Genomic DNA, 18,524 nt, shown 5'->3' with positions numbered 1-18,524 from the left:
AAATCACTACAGTTAACCGCGGGACTCCCACTGTTGCCACTGGCGGTTACTGTCTCTGCCAAATGCCACACGCTCGCCACAGACTCCAAACACTCGGTAACACTGTCTCTTTTGTTGTAGCGAGGCAAGGTCCTGCTGGTGGCAGAGAGGGAAAACACTCCAGCACAACATCCCATATACACATAAACGGCCCACGGGTCGTAACAGTTTGTCTCACAAAACAGGAAGACCCTCCTCAGCGCTGGAATGCATTCCTCAAACCCTTTCTTGACCAAGAAGCAAAACTACAACACCGTCTGCAAACATGTGAAAATGACATGATCGTACAATGTGTTTAATCATGTTCAGAGTCCCCTGCATATGGCTAAATGCACCTTGAGGAATTGTGGCCGACACTGCAGTCCTTGTATTCCATAACTGAATTCTACGCATTTGATTCATGAAACATATAAGAGACCAAATATATTAGTGTTGTGGTACCGGTGACAACAACTAAAGGGCTACAAGATAATCCATTTTCCATAGTAAGCAGCCGGGTGTGTGTGTACTGGTATATGGCTGTCAAACAAGTACTTTATGGATCGACGAGAGATCACAACACAACACTTACACCAAGTGAAAATACTTGCATTGCATCGCTGCAAGAAAGAGTGACACATTGTACCAGAAAATTCTCCACCTGTTTAACTCAAAGGCAGCCTGTGTCTGAGCCCAGTCACTGCCAGAAACATGTCACTTGTCATAAACATCACGTCGAGCAGGCTCGTGAATGCTGCGTGTCATCCCATTCTGTAAAAGCTTGCTGCAATATTATTAATGTTGACAACATATCTGACAAACAGAGAGGATTCTGTCATTAGCGGCTACTAATTCATGCAGAATGAAATACGCTGAGGATTATTCTAATTTTCCTGCATAGTAATATGTGGTCTGTGGAAGTTTGCGTGGGGGTTTTTTGGTTCCAGTGGAGTCATAATGAGATTAAATGAGTGCGGTTAGCTTAGCACGTCAATATGCTCATGGATATGGTGAGAGCACATTAAACAATTTACCACGCGTGTGCATCACTCGGTTTAATGGAAATTAACAAGAAAACACAAACAAGTGGTGAATATACAAAAAGCTAATGGTTTTTTCATTAGTTATGTTACTGTTTTGTAATGTTCTGACATGTGGATCAGTCGAGGCTGCGTGCCAACCTGTTTCATTAAGCTTGTTAGCGAAACAGATTGCAAACAATTCCTTGTACCTCTTTGAAAGTCTGTCTGTTTGTATGTCTACATGTGTCTCAGCTCCAAGAAGCCATAAATTAATTATGCTATCTCTGTTGGACTCCTATTTTAAGGTTTATTAAAAATTACAAGATAAATATGCTTGGAAATCAAATTTAATACTCTGACAGAACAAATGATAAGGTGCAGAGAACATACCTCAGTATTTACTATGCTGGTCTTTCACCAGCATAGAAAGAGTCACACTGGCTAGTCCAAGCAATCAACAAAATATTTAACAGTTTCACAGCAGCTTAGGTGTACAAACAAAAGATGACCTTTTGCTTCCAACAAAAGAAAGGTGACATGTTGACAAATGAGCCGTTTCTGTGCATGTAATTCTATTTTTCAGTTGAATAGACATTGATTCTCTGTAAACAGATAGAGGCCTAATAGAGAAAAGAAACCTCTTTTGTTTGCTGACATATTTATCTTTGAGTTTATGGTGGTATTAATATTGTGTCTTGTCTTGACTACTGAATACGTGACAGTTAAGACAAAGCTGTTAAAATATGTTGTTATGCAGGGAGATAAAATAAAAACAAAACTAGCTTACTTTTTATACCATTAAGTGGTGTGTGTACTGAGACTGGACATGTTTACATTATGGTTGCTATGTAATGGCACAACTACCATGCTCTTCAGATGAATGTTTTTTAAAAAAAGTCAGACATTTTAGGCTGCAGAAATTCTTTCTTCATTGCGTCAAAAATGCACTCCCATCAAACAAACATTTTGGAGCTACAAAGTTTTCACTGGACAGCGGAGATATTGATTGTTTCGAAAAAAAATACTGACTGTGATGAGAAAACACTGTGCTGGTAAAAACACTGAGTATTAAATTGCTTTTAGTTCCTTGAGTACATCACGGAAAACCTCGACACAAACTTCCCCGTCCGGATGCTTCATGGACGCCATCTTCCAGGCCTCCTCGAACATCTCGTCAGAAATATTCACACCCACATTCCTGAAGATCTCTGCAATCTGTGAAGAGGAGGAACTTAAGCCACATTGCAGCAGCAGAAGACTTGTAATAATAATTTGGATAAGGTCACATGGCGCAAAGATGTTTCATATCTTTCACCTCTCATATAGAATTAAAACTTTTTTAATGAAGAGGATCTTTTGAAAACATATGGGAAGATGCACATTCTGTATCATAGGTTGCTTTGGGGTGTTAATGTGGTGTAATGAATAGAATGAAACAGTGGTGGCACCAAGTGATCATCAGCTATCTGGCTATCAGTGATCAACTAACAATTAAAACGTTGCTGTGTATAGTAAAAGTACAACTTGAAAATGTATAAAGGCCATTCACCGCACCACAGAAGCAATTACGTTATATTATCTACTCTTACTAGATTGTTGCAGGGAATCTCTTAAAAGTTTCCAGGTGATGCAAGGAGAAAGACGCAATTTAATAATGCAATAACTGAAATAATGAATGAAACAGCACAAAATCAGTCAGCTGAAGTGAAGTTAATTTTTAAACTCTGTGAAGCCCTGCAGTGGACTGATCCACTGTTAAATCTCGCCCATGTTCCAAATGCCAAATATTTGCATGGTCTTTTCAAAGCTATTATATACGTTATGTGTAGCCAGCCTTTCTATGAAATATAGGACGAAATGGGCGTTTCAGGCAAGACATGTACCATTGTAGCCTGCTCCACCTGAGATCATCATTCCCGAGTTAACGTATGTCAACTCTAACATTGCATGGATTAAAAAAATAAATAAAATACACTGGTCATGTTTAAATGTACACAAAACCGCAGAACTTATTAGCACCCACGTACCTCCTTCTTGGTGCGAGGACAGAAGAAGTGTTCCTCATGAACACCCTGAAGGGCATGAACTGATGGATGCAGAAGATCTGCAGCTGTGGATGTATCACCATAGTTGTTAGTGTCACTGACTCTCTTTATGCGTGGAGCTGGAAGGTCGGCGCGCACAGACGGGATCCCATAAGCACGGCTATCTATGTAAAGAGAAACCACATGATGAGTAAGGATGTACAGGAGATGGGAGTGACTGAAATATAAATCTGTTAAATTACTGCTTATAAAACAACACTTACTTGATGTGAATGGACCATCACTGACAGCCCCGATGAGGGAGTAGGAGGTCCTGAAGTGGTCTGGGACTTCCCTAGGTTTCCTAAGGGTCCTGAGAGTCTTCAGTGAGCTGCCTGGCTCAACAGGCTCCAGATCCTCAGGCTTAATCGAGGCCTGAAAGACAGGAAGCTGTGCTGATGCTGTCGAAGGCTTCTTTTCTGTGTTGGGTGGAGCCATGCTAGTCTGACGGTCTATAGGAGACAAAATAAATAGAGTGGCTTTAACCGTCGACTTAAACTTATATAATACCATAAAAATAAATTGCCTAACTGCATTTGTAATTCAGTACCTGAGACGTTAACAGGGGTAATGAATGCAGGGAAAAAATGTTTACCATAGCATCTTAGTAAATAAATTCATATATTACAATTCATTTAACTGACCATTTGTCAGAATGTGTTGATCTCGACTGTTGATGGGCATCTTGTCCTTCCAGTTGAGGAAGTTAGCAAACTCCAGGAAGTTGATTATTCCATCCTTGTCTGTGTCACAGTAGTCCATCAGGTCATCCAGAACTGGCCCGCTCACGCCCAACTGGAACTGCTGGCACACTGCCTGCAGGTCCTCTTTGTCAATCATTCCCTTGCCGTTCTGCTGATTTAAATAGGCATATACACATGAAAAAGGTTAATGACTACACTATGTTCTTACAAATGTAAGACTGCAATAGGAGAATTAAAGCAGCATTGTTACTTTGTCACATGTCTTAACATCAGGGTCACATGCTTCCAACTGACCTTCCTTACAGCAGATATTTTGACATAATGGCTGCTAAGGCCTATATGGAAAGCAGCGTTTATTAACGTTACTTATTGCGTTATTTTCCTACTATGACAAGTAAAAATGGCCACTGCCAGAAAGGGCTGTGCTCTAATGTCTTTTTATGTTCTTTGATGTATCTGAAATCATGCTATGTTGACACTGTAGTGAAACCAGTCGTACCTTGTCATAATGTCTGAATGCCTGCAGCAGGGAGGGGAAGTTGTGGAAGTTGACCTTCTTGAGGTGGTGTCGCACTGCATTGACCAGGCTGCGCTGTCGGTCTCGGCCTCTCACGTAGTGGCCCGGCTCTGTGGAGTGGATGATATCTCCAACACCTGTGCAGGAAGTTGGCAAAATGTCATTCCAGTATGTGTATTGTTTTTCAGGACACACTATATCTGCTGACACACATAAACTCTACCAAATTCATCCAGCGTCAAGAGCTTTCCAAAGATGTGATCTGGTGGAACATTCAAGGTATTTCCTCTCCTGAAAAGATGGGTTTAATAAAAAGAAGTAAACACAATTTAGTTAAGTATAGTCAGAGATCACAGAATTGATCGAAAGAAATGACAGAAACTTAACAAATTGTTTGTTTTGCCAATTTGTAGTGCCAGCTTTTCCCTGTTCCCAGATCTCTTCCAAACTGTCTTTGGATTGTAAAACCTATGGCAAAACAATGTGTAAAGTTAGAGATATACTGAATGAACACATATTTATGGAATTTAAGAAAACACTTTCAGCACTTACTTCTGTGTCTCTCCCAGCCACCGGAGGCTTTTGCCGAGATTACGGCCGTCATTGAAATGGGGTGTGAGGATCCCAAACCTGCTGTCTTTGCCGTAGTGACTCCAATCGTACTTCCTATCAATCCGCTCACCTGGGAAGGATGGATAGATGGATGGATAGATAGTAGGTAGTAACAATAAAGTCAGTTTGTAGTAACAGTAAATGCCTTATGCATAAAATATTTTTCCTCATTCTTCTTACCAACAAAATAGGCTTTGTGGCTATGGATGTACGCCTCGTGTCCCTCCTGAGCTTCCCTTTCTACCTCTTCTACGGTTTTTGAAGGGTTAATAATTTCCCGTACATCCAACCCTATACAAAAAGCGACATAAGACATGAAACATTCAAAAGAGATGAGGCTCATTAGTTCAGTACAATTATGCCTATTAGTTATAAACCTATTTATTTATTTTGTTTAATTTTTACTTTTAACATTATGGGGGACTAGTAACATAAGTATGTAAGTAATATGACTTTTGAGTAGATAAATATTTGCATGTATACGTTACAGCATTTGTGTCTTTCCAATGTATCAGCAATGACCTTTTCTGACGATACACATACCTCTAACTGATTTCACACCATACGTAGTTTTGTCGTTATACCAGGTCGGAAGTCCAGCATGCTGATCATGAGACCTTCCCACAGGTGCTTTTTGACTGGAGGCGTACACTGATTCACTGAGCTCTTGTAACTTCTGTTGGAACAAGGTCTTTTGGGGAGGATTTAGCAGGCCTCTGCCCTGTTGGAATCATGTAAATAGAATAAACATATATCCATATTCTGGGTGTGTGTCATCAAAACTTTGTAGGCTTAAACCTATGTATGCATAGCTAGCTTATGCCATAAACTAATCACACAGTGTTTCAGATTAGCATGTGCTACACAATGGAACAAATACACATGACAGTAAAACCACCACTGATTTTCATTTCTTACATTGATCCATTACCTATACAAAAAATGTAAATGAGGTCTTACGTAATTAATCAGGAGCATCATAAAATACCAATAGGCAAGTCATTTTTGGTCCTCAATTTAGTTAAGACTTAAGAGCCATTAATCTCATCACCAAGCTGAATATTAAATGATTCATTGGCAATGATTTAAAAATATATCAACCCATCAAATCTGGGGTAGTAAAAACCCTCCTTCCTTGCCCCTTCACACACAACACCGTGTGGTACTCACAGTGAGGGAAGATTTGGTGCTGATGCCATGAACTAGAGTGCTGGCAACATCTGGATCATTTGCTTTCCCTGGGTGCACTCTGATAGCTCCTGGCTCTGGTTGGTTGCTGTTGCGGAATTTCCTTACCACCAGTGGAGTGGGGGGCTGAAATATAAGTGTTAATCCGTCATCAGAGAGAGTGAAGTCTGTCTGCTGCTTCGATTATATTAATAGTTCCAGCTGTGACAAAACACCCAGAGATAAAACAGATGACGTAGCAACATGGTAACTTACTCCATAGATGCAGCACTCAGGACCCAGATCACACTTTCAAAATGCTCACACACACATACAAACGGATTTACCCTTGCCACTTCTTGAAAACAGACCTTTGTCCGGTCTCCTATAGGTATTAGTTTTCCGGCCTGGGAAAATAAATAATAAACGATAAAATACAACAATTATTTAGAGACTCGATAGTAAGAGTAACTTTAAGATAACTTAACGTTAGCTAACTTAGTTGACTTACCTTCGGTATGTTTGGACATCCATCAGTATATTTCACTTGGTTAGAGGTATTTCCGTCAGTCATGTTCATCTTGAATCCACGTGGACAGCTATGCTTTTAGTATCAACCTGGGAAAGCTTTTAAACAACTTTCTAGCTAAGTTAACGTTACACCAACTTCTTCCCTTCACGCAATGTAAAGTTAGTGTACCTGTTTGAGTTCCGTTGCCTAGCAACATCATACCGTCCGATTCAAAATACTGTTCGGCTACTTCATTTTAAAATACTTTTCATGTCCATATAATATTATGTAAGCTAATGGGGATGTAAATGTGACATTTGTATGACTAATTTAAGAAAATTAAATTGATTAATTAATTGTTTAATTAAATTGATAGTCACATGGTTTATAGACTGTTTTCTTTTGACCTAACGTTAGGTTTATGTTACGACAAATGCACTCTTTTCTGGCCTAGTTTCCCCGTTGAAAAAGTCTTGATTGTTGTTTTATTGCTGTGTCTGGTATTTTGGTATTTGGAAAGGCACATACCGGTAAATTGGGAATAAATACTAACATACGATTGGTTCCTCGCACCACTACGTAGGCGGATTGTCAATTCCAGTCACACGATCTGTCATCATCGTTCGTACAATGCGAAAAGGGAAGTTGAAAGAAGTGGGAGAGGGACATCGCGCAGCCTTAAGAAATCTAACGTTACAGTAGCTCGCTGGGTTCTCGATACACTGTGAAGTGCAACAAATATTGTGCTGGAGACACCATTTACATTAATTAGTTTCCTCTTCTTGGTAGGTGAGTAGCTAATATGTGTGTTAGCTAGCTGGCTAATGGCTATCCGGGTGGGCTCCTCCCGATGCGGCCACAGCTAAACAACGTTCGCTGACTGTGTTAGCATGCCTAGTATCTATTATCCGGCTAGCTAACGCTAGCTGGATGGGCCGAGCTAGTTAGCATAGTAAGTTAACGTTAAAAGGCGGGGGATTCCGGATCAGTCAGCATGTTAAGACCATTAACACATTAACGTTGACCCATGTTTGATATAACAAACATCTGCGACTCTATTTAGTCCCCTGATTGTATTGGGCAGTTCACTGAACTAACGTCATGCTGCTAAGGTTAGCTAGCTGTCACTAGCTGTACACACCCTAAACGGCATCATCTGTGTTTTGGCATTCTCAAACGTCAATGCTGTAGCGCTAACGTTATAAGAGTGGGTACAATACTAACGTCACCCAGATTGGAACTTAATTAACTCAGATAGGTGAAATCATGCTTTCTTTCAGGCAGAAATAGGTCCTGGGCTGGACATTACTTAACGTTACTAGGTAGCTATGTTGCTAACGCTATTAGTCATGGCTTTGCTAATTCGAGCCAGTCGACAACAACATAACATGTTATTTGTGGTTAAGTGTGTGTCGTAACGCGATTTGGACAAGTTGACTAATATTTTTGGACTGGTGCTTCGTGATTACTTTGTTGGTGTAATGAGAAATATCAAAGTTACAGAGAGAATCTGTTGTTATTAGGTAGGTATGGTTGATGTTATTCACCTTAAATCTAAGTTACGGACCGACAGATGGGAAAACTCTCTACAACTTAACCTTAAAACATTATTCCCTCGTATATGTCCGGGCACAAGACCGGGCCTGTGTCATACAGATCTCTTTTGTGACAGTCTCTCACATACCGTAAAGCTATAAACAGGAGTTGCCAGAGGTTTGTTGTTACAGATTTTCACAGCTACACCAGTTGGTCAACTTTCTGTCATTTGTAGACTTTGCAGTTAAATTTCTACAGGTGAGAAACTTTGGAAGCAGATGTTCAGATCCTCTTTGTGTGACACCAGTTGCTAAAATGTTGGGGTTACTGCTGAGGTGGACATTTGACACTCACTACAGTATCTCCCACACCCTAATATGTTTTTGCCACACCTGTAATAGCTCAGCTAGATATGGCAAGCAACCAACTATTGTTTGGAGAGGAAAGTATGTACTGTTTGTAATGGTATTGTGATATCTTGGTGACCTGATGTGTGATGAACTACAGTAAATGTTCCTCAGTGGTCACTGTGTCATCTGTGAGACTGTGGCATTTTGGCCTCAGGGTTTGGACTGTTTCTTAGAACAGCATTAAACTTAATATCTTAACATAATCTTAAAAATTAGGAATATGTACGCCATTCTACAAACAAACTGCATCAATCTGTGCCTGAACATTTTAGTTTCTAACAAGTTAGCTTAACTTTTATTTTCATCATTTCTAGTGTTGTAGTACTTGAGACCGATCACTTTTTGATGGTCTCGGTCTCGTCTCGGACTCAACCGCATTTGTACTCTGTCTTGTCTCGGTCTTGGACATTGAGGACTCGGGATTTTATTTCAAGACCATAACTTTGGGAATATCAATAAATTGCTTTTGCATTGTCTCATTTATTTGTTAACATCCTAACTTTGATTGGATGTAAAACATATTGCTTCAAATGCAATACAGTTAAGCAGCAGCAGCAGTTCTCTATCACACATTGACATAAAATCCAATCGTTAAATAGGGTTTGCTTTTATGTTCTCTGTGCTATTGCCACAATTTTGTATGCTCATTTACCTACAGAGAAAATACTTAAACTTAGCTATCTAAGTTAGTATGTTCCAAATGGTGTATGCTACCAAAAACCACAGATAAATAATTATTAGTGCTTTGCTTGTCATTATCATGATTTGTTGCAGAAAATAAAATATCAAAAGAAACGCTTGAATTTCTAATGAACATAGTAAACCTGTATATTTCCATTTTAGCCAAAATGTTCTCCTCACGTTGATTTTTGAATCATGAAGATTTTTTATGTGAGAATGACACTAAGCTTTCTTTTCTCTCTCCTGCTCAGGTCTTTTCTAAAGTTTTTGACAGTACATCAGCGTCCAGAGGAAGAGCCCGGACTGTGTGACATGGCAAGTAGAGCCGGAGCTACACGACCCAATGGGCCAAACGCAGGCAACAAGATCTGCCAGTTCAAACTCGTGCTTTTAGGAGAGTCGGCTGTGGGGAAGTCAAGTCTCGTACTTCGTTTTGTCAAGGGACAGTTTCACGAATTCCAAGAGAGCACAATCGGAGGTATGTATCCTCGTTATGGCCATGTTGTGGCTTATTTTTTCTGAACAGGCAGGCGAAATTGTATTGATACTGATTGATATTACTGACATACTTTTATTTGCCTTCTTGTCACTAACAGCGTTGCAATGATCACTTAGTGGAATAAGCATTGAATATCTCAATTATCATCGTATGTCAGTAAATTGATCACAAAATATGACATCAGCATCAGCTCACACTGGAAGATTAGGCATGAAGAAGGCAAAGGTACCTTTGAATAAAGTGACAATTAGAGAGATGCAGTCAATGATGGCCTAAAGCTGTGTGACCCTAAGGTCGCTGGTGCGATTCCCAGAACGGCAATAGTGACGTTTCCAGGTGTGAAAGTGTGTTATTGACGAAATGTAAACAGTAAAAAAGGGAGCATTGCTGTCAGTGAAGCATCTCAAAGTAAATAAAGGTTAACAAATGTGTTTAAGTGATTCCCACCATACCTAATGCCTCAGCACACATCCAGATTTTGGATGTTCAGTATAGAAAATGCTCAATATCACTAGAAATGTCAACCAGATAATAATCCTGTGTGTCTCCAGCATTTATCTTAAATTATTTGATTCACTTTTACACATTTTGTGTAGCTCAGTAGCTACAGGCCCATTTGTCATTGGTTCCTTTGCTTTGCAGCTGCCTTCCTGACTCAGACGGTATGTTTGGACGACACAACAGTCAAGTTTGAAATTTGGGACACAGCTGGTCAGGAGCGCTACCATAGTCTGGCTCCCATGTACTACAGAGGTGCCCAGGCAGCCATTGTTGTGTATGATATAACAAATGAGGTGAGTCAGGTGCCAGGTTTTCTGGCATGTGGTTCCTCTTACCAACGCTGCTTTCACCAACCATAGCTGGAACAACATTGTTGTCAATAATGAGGAGATAGTGGGGGTTTCCATTTTACATTTTCTAACACCATGTATTTTCTGTCTGTTGTGTTCTAAGTATTTTGACAAATAAAGAGATGAGTCATCACTCAACAACACAGCGTGTGGTAGACATTGTAGACCTAATACATGAGTCATACTCAAATAGATATTTAAACAGTATTTATACATAGCTAGTTTTGATTACAAAAAGAACATAGTGGAATGAGAATCATTAACCTTCACATAGTCTATATCTTAAACGGCAACTGTCGACTTTAATGTCAAAACTGCAGCTGCCATAAAGACAACAGCTGATTGAGTCATTCTATTTGTAAATTGTACCAGAAAGATCGACTGTGATTGGTTGTTTGTGTAAAAAGTTGGTCACAAAAATAGGATGAGGAGATACATAGTTTAATGTTAATATTACTATCGGGTATGAACATTGCTCAGTGACAAAGCCAGCAGCAAAGAAGCACCTTCTGACACTAAAAAAAATATTTTTTATTACAGTAGATTGTTTAAAGACGAGGGCCGGTATTTATAAAAGTTCTCAAAGTGCCATTTTAGTCTTAAGTGCTGAGAATGAATGAAATTTACTCCTACTTTTTTAAGAATAAAAGCAAATTATTACATTTCTTACTCTCTCCAGTTGCCAGTAGGGGCTTGTGATGGCACTGTGGAGACAGAGACATGTGCAAATCTTTCAGGAGTGGAAGGATGTTTATGAATTATTTGACGACGCACAGTTAATTAGACGGGGTCGGACAGCGCAGTGTAATGGGAATTTCATGAGAACCATCTTTAAAACACTGCCATGTATCTAATCTCACTAGGGGCCTCCAGCCTCTTGGGTATGGGGTCAATGGATGGTAAATGTGTGTGATGCTTTAACAATTGTCCAGAGGGGTCATGACTTTAAGTGGTTCACCACAGGTACCTTGGACATGGGTGTCTTTCTATAGATCCCCTAGGGAACACTGAAAGACACCATGTTCCTTTGATGAGATAGTACTCCGACCCTGAGACTAAGATAAAAGCTGCATGAGCTGTTACACTGCAGCCCATTCGGATGATACTCTCTGATGTGTATGTGTCCCCGTGAGTTCCTTCTGCAAAAGACATAATCTTTGTCAGCGAGGGATGTCATCTGACCACTGACTTTACGCAGTAACGCATTTTCGGCTAACTGAAGGTTGTGATGACGCTTTGTTTATTTGCCACAGGACAAACGCAGCAATGCTGATGATTTGGGGCCATCACAATCATCATTAAGCTGAATTGTCATGGAAACAATTATGGCACTTAGAGCTTCACTCATTGTCACGCATTTCCCAACAACACCCCCCGTAATCCAACAGAAGCAAGCACAATTCATGCAGATAGCCGGCTTTACTGGAGTAGTAGGTGCAAGTGATGGCGCTCATATAAAGATCAACTTTTTTTTATCTTTCATTTCCAATGTGTATATCATAATGAATTCTCTTGTTAAATGTGTGTTGAGTGTAAACTCCTCTTAGGAATTTCACCATTTAATGTGAACTTTAAGAATGTTATAAGGAAATTATTCAGTGATTGGTCCTTGCCTACATTGACATCCAATATTATAATTGGTAGGTGGTATATATAATTGTCTATGTGTGGCCCTGTGATGGAGCCCCCCGCGACCCTGTACGCAGGATAAGTGTTTGACGATGGATGCTTGATAACTAACTTTTAAGCAGCTTTGAGCTAAGAATTTGTTACTCTTAAGTCGATTGTTAGCAGAGTAATTCTGAGAAGCTTGATAAATACGGGCCCAGGTCTTGAACAAAGAGTCCTTTCCTTTCCTATCTTCAATGTAGGCATATAGCCCAAATTTAAAATAAATAAAAAATCCTTGTGTATAACCTCTGCATTGCAGTATAGCATACTCACGCAAAATACTGCTTTTTACTGAACATGAGCTGAGGACATTTTCATTAGATTCATATTTCATCATTTTAATGAGTCTCTATTCTGGGTCTTGGTCAAAAGATTGGTAAATGTCTAGCCAGACATCATAGGAAGGCACCTTTTGTCCTGATCTTTCTATTATGTGGATCTTATTGTTATTTTACTAACCCTCCCTGTTTTATTTGCCAGGAGTCATTTGTACGGGCGAAGAACTGGGTTAAAGAGCTTCAGAGACAAGCCAGTCCAAATATTGTAATAGCTCTGGCTGGGAACAAGGCTGATCTCGCAAACAAGAGAGCACTGGATTTCCAGGTTTGTGTTCTTCAAATCCTTAATTATCTAGAGGAACCACAACAAATCATTACAAGTAAATTGGGGTTTGTGTCAAAGTCTGTTGAAGCTAACATAAAACATTCACTGGCCGATTATTAATTTTGATGTATGTTGACAGAATACAACAATCTCTGGCTGATTGGCCCTGATCCTGTCTACTACTTGGAAAAATACCTACTTTACTTCCTCCATATTTAGTTTTTTGTTCATGCAAACTGTGTACAATCATTTTAAGTGATGTTGGTTTCACTTCCATAGGATGCACAGTCATACGCAGATGATAACAGCTTGCTTTTTATGGAAACATCAGCAAAGACCTCTATGAACGTGAATGAGATTTTCATGGCCATTGGTAAGTGTCTCTTAAATCTTAAACTTCCTGATCTTATCTATATAAACATTTGAAGAATTCTAATATGAAATAAATGTAAGCAGAACTATGACCTGACCTACTGTTGGAGCCCCGATATGCCAATGACCAGTGGTTGTTGAAGTGACTTTGAGCAGCAATAAAAGACTGGTCGTCTTAGTAGCATCCAACTGGAGTTCATGTTTATCATAAATTGGAAGCCGTTTGGATTAGGCTTGGGCAATATCAAGGTATTACGGTGTAACGGTATTTTGAAGTCCCAGCGGTATGACTTTCAATACCATCAAAAATACTGACGATCCTCTTTCCATAAAACTAATATGGAGACGCTGTATTGTAGTGTACGCCCTCAACGCAGGCAGGCAACGCCGCATGAAATTTGTATTTCCAGCAATTGGACAGCAACACACATGAGAGCTTTAGTTGCAGCTTTTATTCACTGACAAACTGTACACTTACTGCTCACCTTTTCTCTGCGGCATTCACCTGCCGCTCGCTCACTTTCGCTCAGACACACACTCACTACTCACAAAAGGGAGTGAGTCATCGGTGACTGCGAGTGGTGTAGATAACGTTACAGGACTTTGGTCATTGGATCCTCCAGCAAAACTTTATGGAAGAAGGGTGCTTATTTCGTATCTATTCTATGAGCCATAAGTATTTACACCCAGCAAGACTTGTCTAAGTAGGCTAATTGCATATTAGACACAGCATTGTAGGCTAGACAATGTCATACATGCTACAAAGACTTCTATCACCAGCAGCTCAGCTTTTACGTCCTATTGTTTTTGCTCTCTCTTTAAAACTGCTAAGTGTTCATGCAGCAAAAACTGTTAAGACCAAAACGCACCAGAATTGGAAGGTAGGTTGCAAATTCCACCCACTACCCAGGCGTATAAAATGACACTCATTGACCTCAATGTGGCTCTATAACAATTAAGTTTCCGTTTCTGCAATTATCTCAAATGGCTTAGCTTAGAGTCAAAATTCTTTCATCATTTTAATCTCTTAAGTCATCTGAATTTGGTCTTCTGCTCTGAAAATGTCAAAATTAGCATTCTGCGCAATCTGCTTGGATCCCTATCATTGCCTCTTACGGCTAGATTTGTTTTGTTTACACAAATACTGTCATTTATAGTATATTCCAATGAAATGTTAGGAAGGTATGAAAAAATAGATGCCTAATTTGAATATACAATATTTACCATTAGGCTGGTACATTGTTACCAGTTAGTCCATGATTTGCCGTAATGAAATGTCACAGCTCATAATGTTCACATAGGTGTTGTGGCCGAAGTTTACCACTGGTACTTAACAGTCTCTTTGGAGACATAGACTGTGCTTGATTGACAGCTTCATCACTCTCTTCTCAGGGCGGGGCAAATCAGACTATTTTTATTAGTACAAAGACTTTGGTGCCATCAGCTAATTCTACAGTAATTGAAAATGCCCTTGTGGGTGTGCAGGGCTTTAAAGAGATCTTTATCAAAAGTGGTTGATTATGTGATGCGCTTATTGAAAAGAAATTAGGATTATTTGATTTTTTTTATTTTAAACTCAAATTGATATTGCTTGCAAAAATCCAGCATTGGTTGGGCTCATTAGTGATCACTGACAAAGTATCTTTGAAAAGCAACTTAACACCCTCTTTTAACTTGAACAAGCCTACTTCACAACTTTATGCACAAAGGCAATGGAGAGTGATAGTCTGCAAATTACTCCAATAACTCCATACTGTCCACACTGATAACGGTTGATTCGGGAGTGTGGTGTCCCTGAGAAGCACAGGAATATAAAATGTTCTCTGAAAACTTTTGTATTTGTGCAGACCAGGATTAATTGAATTTGTAATTAATTGACTATAATTTACTAACTCGGAAAAAGAGGATTAAGTGTTAAGCCACTCTTAACAATTTGGTTGATCAGTTTCGTTGTCGACTAATCTGTTAATTTATTCGATTAGTCGACTAATCATAATTATTCTAGTCACCCCTAACCCTAATTAAACCATTTAACTAATTCAACTTTTGTAAAACTACAGAGTTGAGTTCTCGCCTCAGAACCTAGTGATGATTTAGTGGTTTACAAAACTTGTTAAAACTAAAAAACGTTCCACTGTTAGCTTTCCACTTTTTCCGCTGTTCGCATGAATGCTTCTTCTTCGTGAATAGTCTTGCAGTCATGGCAGACAATGGAAGCGATACTGCCCCCAGCACTTCCTGCAGTGCATTGCAGTTACAAATGAACAACCAGAAATGTTCTTAATAAGAAGATTGCTGTCTCTCCCTTAAACAGCCTCTCTGAATTCTTCTAATGGACGTTGTCGATTATGTCGACTAAACGCCGTCCTATTGTCATCATAGGTTATGGTTATCAGACCACTTATGGTGAGGTCATCACTGATGTTGTTGCTTTGTCATTGCAGCAAAGAAGCTACCCAAGAATGAGCCTCAAGCGGCAGGAGCCAGCAGCGGGCGGAACCGGGGAGTGGACCTGACAGAGTCGGCTCAGCCCACCAGCCGTCCCTGCTGCAGTAACTAACCCAGCTCTTCCTGCTCACCCCCTCTTGCCCCCTCCCCAAACAACATCTGGACATCTGGCTCCTTGGCTTCCTGACGTCAGACCTGACCGTCAACCTCACTTCCCTGGAATAGCTAAAAGACTCTGTATAGCTGCATTTCTAATACCTTTTTTTTTGTTGATGTTCTGTTTGTTCCTTTTTTCTTTTTTTTTTTTTTCTTTTTTACTTTTTTTAAGAAGTGTATATCAGTATAATGGATGCATGTATCACTACAACTCCTAAAAAGAAAACAACACATTTTTATTTTACTATCCAGTTGGAAGACTAACCCCTATTTGAGCGAGCGAGAAGCCTGTGATTGTGTCGTGTGTGAATTTCCGCGTGTGATTTGCAGATGAGAAGGTGTAGCCTCATTTGTCACTTCACAGGGTCAACTGGATGTGAATGATGTTGCTTGTAATACTCTTTGTGTGCGGGTTAAGTTATGCTCACAATCAGAAGAAAACCAAATTGTTCCCATCTTGAGACGCCTGGCTTCAACAGTCTGTTGTGAGGCATCAGTGTATTGAGACAGTGCCAGGAAAGGACTTTTGTGCAAACCAAGAATCCCTCCCTCCTCACATCTGTTACACAAGAAGACATCTTCATCCCAGGCTCCTAATGGAAAGTGCGAAAACATTTATTTGGTACTCTCCAGATTTTGAACAAGTAGGCTGTAGAGGAAAAACTGCCTCCATACACATCTGGCTTCCCATTTTGTGCAACTATCTGTAGAGTAATATGGGCTTGTGATGTTGCTGTATATCATATCAAAAGTCTTTGTAGTGTGGAAAACATGGAGTTTTGGAAAGTGCGGGAACATCAGGAACCAACACCTTCAGGCCAACATGAGGCCTGTATGACAGGGTTTTTAAATTTGGCTTTGCTATTTAACAAATACTTTCATTTTGCTTTACTGAAGCCCAATAAAGTTTTGACATGAATGTGGCTTCACAAGGAAAAGATAATCAACAGGAAACTTTTAAGACTGTTGAAAATCCTGCTTTGTGAGTTGTCTTGCAAAGACTTGAGCACACGACTAGTTGTATGTTAAACTCTTTGTTAATCTGCTCTGTTTCTGTTCAGGCCAGTAGTCAACCTGCATCAGTTTGGGTGATCTTAATCACAGGGGGATTGTTTTTAGAATATAGTTCAAGCAGCACACAAACAGAAAATTTGACTACTATCCATTGTCACAAGTATGTGGGGGGAAAAAAATACTCTAATGTTGTTATAGGGTGCAATGTTGCAATGTTGTCTTCTTTCTCCTTTAGTACAGCTTGCAGAGCTCATGAGCTCACCAGGAAATTATCTAGAGATTCCGAACAATTGTACAGTTAATTATTGGTCTGCTTATTATTATTTTTTTTTCATCCTAGACCTTGTCACAAACTGGTCAAATGTTAAGCAGTGGTGGTCTTTTTAGGTATATGTAGTGTTATTAACAAAATCCCTCTCTGGTGTCTTGTTACTTTTCTCAGAAATGGTCCATGGTTATGTTTGAAAGGAACTTTTATTGCATTGCACAGTGTTGATCATGTTTTAATTAATGCCCTTCAATTTTATATGACAGACTGTATTGAACTTGCTAACCTACAGCTATAAGCAGGTAGCATAATTAACGTTTCTGGTGGTCTCTCTTACAGCTCAATGAATTTTAATGATGTAAAACAGCATTACTAGTGATGGGCAGTTTTGAGTGTCTGAATACAACTTAATAAATTCAATAAAGAGGTCTCTTGTACGCCTTTTTGCTATGAATATGTCAGTGGCATCACATGTAAGTGAAGTTTCAAAATAGTATGAAACAAGCGCTTTTTTCTAAAGCTTATTAAAACCAAATGTTATGTGACTCATTGGATGATAAAAGTCCAGCCACAACATCTGCAGACCTGAGGTTTAAAGAGGTCTTTTAGGCTTTTTGGCTTTTTCCCTTAATTGAGTTATATATCTTTTTTGTGCATGTAATAGGTTTGCAAAGTGAAAAAGTCCACCGCAAAGGGAGTTCCCATCTCCCACAGAAAACACTGCTGCCGAACTGCCTGAAAACAGCTCCATTTTAGTCAAGTGTTTACTTCCGTAAACTCTCTGCGTCACTATGTAACGTCATGGCTTAACAACACGTCATAATGCTCTCCTAGCGGCTATTTAGACACGCCCTCAAAAACACTGGTGGGGAAACAGACTGAGCTGCAGCACACACCCGCTGCCTCCCTTCACCCCCACCCTTCCTAGCAAATGTTAGGCAGACCATGGACATAAAGTTGTTACTGTGATGTAGAGCACAGTTAAAACATGAAAGATACATTTGTTACAAATGAATAACTCACCACTCCAGTCTAGGTTGCAAAGCTGGTTTGGGTTGTTCGGCCTGGATCACACTCAGGCTCAGACATATAGACTGAACAGAAGCCAGGTTGCTGGCTGAAGCTCTTTGTTGTGGATCACACTACCTTGCTTGTCAGGACCCTCCCTACTGTACTTCTGATTGGCTAGTAATCCTTACCTAGGTACTGTGCATGTGCAACTCCCAACAAAGATCGAGTAGAAGTGAGATGCCTCACTCCGTAACTAAAACGGATCTTTCAAGTGTGAAAAGAGGAGCTGTAGCAATGTGCAGGATGACAGAAATATGGTGTTTTTTTTAAAAATTAAACCATGTCAACCTGTTCTGGTACAACCTTTTT

The 18,524-nt window shown here is 39.7% G+C and overlaps 2 protein-coding genes across 4 annotated transcripts; one reads left to right on the top strand and one right to left on the bottom strand.

Annotated features, from left to right (window-relative positions):
* Window positions 1-1,369: 1,369 nt before the first annotated feature.
* Window positions 1,370-7,148, bottom strand: efhb (EF-hand domain family, member B). 2 transcript variants are annotated; one of them, XM_038710630.1, is made up of 13 exons: window positions 6,636-7,148; window positions 6,472-6,531; window positions 6,128-6,271; window positions 5,501-5,678; window positions 5,138-5,248; window positions 4,898-5,027; window positions 4,733-4,813; window positions 4,569-4,636; window positions 4,328-4,482; window positions 3,769-3,979; window positions 3,349-3,576; window positions 3,068-3,249; window positions 1,370-2,255 (listed from the first exon to the last, which is right to left on the bottom strand). In XM_038710630.1, the coding sequence occupies exons 1-13, from the start codon at window positions 6,702-6,704 to the stop codon at window positions 2,109-2,111; spliced, it is 1,764 nt and encodes a 587-aa protein (XP_038566558.1). In that variant the 5' UTR covers window positions 6,705-7,148; the 3' UTR covers window positions 1,370-2,108. The 2 variants fall into 2 exon arrangements, with proteins under 2 accessions (XP_038566558.1, XP_038566559.1); XM_038710631.1 differs by having other exon boundaries at window positions 3,769-3,976; window positions 6,636-7,142.
* Window positions 7,149-7,241: 93 nt separating this feature from the next.
* rab5ab (RAB5A, member RAS oncogene family, b) lies at window positions 7,242-17,581 on the top strand. 2 transcript variants are annotated; one of them, XM_038710634.1, is made up of 6 exons: window positions 7,242-7,420; window positions 9,514-9,740; window positions 10,404-10,555; window positions 12,764-12,886; window positions 13,166-13,259; window positions 15,703-17,581. In XM_038710634.1, exons 2-6 carry the CDS (start codon window positions 9,575-9,577, stop codon window positions 15,816-15,818), a joined length of 651 nt encoding a protein of 216 aa, XP_038566562.1. In that variant the 5' UTR covers window positions 7,242-7,420; window positions 9,514-9,574; the 3' UTR covers window positions 15,819-17,581. The 2 variants fall into 2 exon arrangements, with proteins under 2 accessions (XP_038566562.1, XP_038566561.1); XM_038710633.1 differs by having other exon boundaries at window positions 7,242-7,424.
* The last annotated feature ends 943 nt before the right edge of the window (window positions 17,582-18,524 follow it).

Source organism: Micropterus salmoides, unplaced genomic scaffold, assembly GCF_014851395.1.
Source record: "Micropterus salmoides isolate LMB-PRFRI ecotype aquatic unplaced genomic scaffold, ASM1485139v1 Ms_hic_scaffold_11, whole genome shotgun sequence".
NCBI classification, from domain to species: Eukaryota; Metazoa; Chordata; class Actinopteri; order Centrarchiformes; family Centrarchidae; genus Micropterus; species Micropterus salmoides.
The sequence above is the reverse complement of the archived record's forward strand: the minus strand, read 5'-3'. Positions and strand labels throughout refer to the sequence as shown.

What these genes read in the sequence shown, in the direction of transcription:
- rab5ab (XM_038710634.1), top strand. Translation starts at nt 9,575, where the DNA reads ATGGCAAGTAGAGCCGGAGCTACACGACCCAATGGGCCAAACGCAGGC. An exon ending in AGAGAGCACTGGATTTCCAG is followed by an intron (nt 12,887 to 13,165) that starts GTTTGTGTTCTT and finishes TCACTTCCATAG; the next exon opens with GATGCACAGTCATACGCAGA. An exon ending in TGAGATTTTCATGGCCATTG is followed by an intron (nt 13,260 to 15,702) that starts GTAAGTGTCTCT and finishes TTGTCATTGCAG; the next exon opens with CAAAGAAGCTACCCAAGAAT.
- efhb (XM_038710630.1), bottom strand. Translation starts at nt 6,704, where the DNA reads ATGAACATGACTGACGGAAATACCTCTAACCAAGTGAAATATACTGAT. An exon ending in GCACCAAATCTTCCCTCACT is followed by an intron (nt 5,679 to 6,127) that starts GTGAGTACCACA and finishes TGATTCCAACAG; the next exon opens with GGCAGAGGCCTGCTAAATCC. An exon ending in TGGCTGGGAGAGACACAGAA is followed by an intron (nt 4,814 to 4,897) that starts GTAAGTGCTGAA and finishes GTTTTGCCATAG; the next exon opens with GTTTTACAATCCAAAGACAG.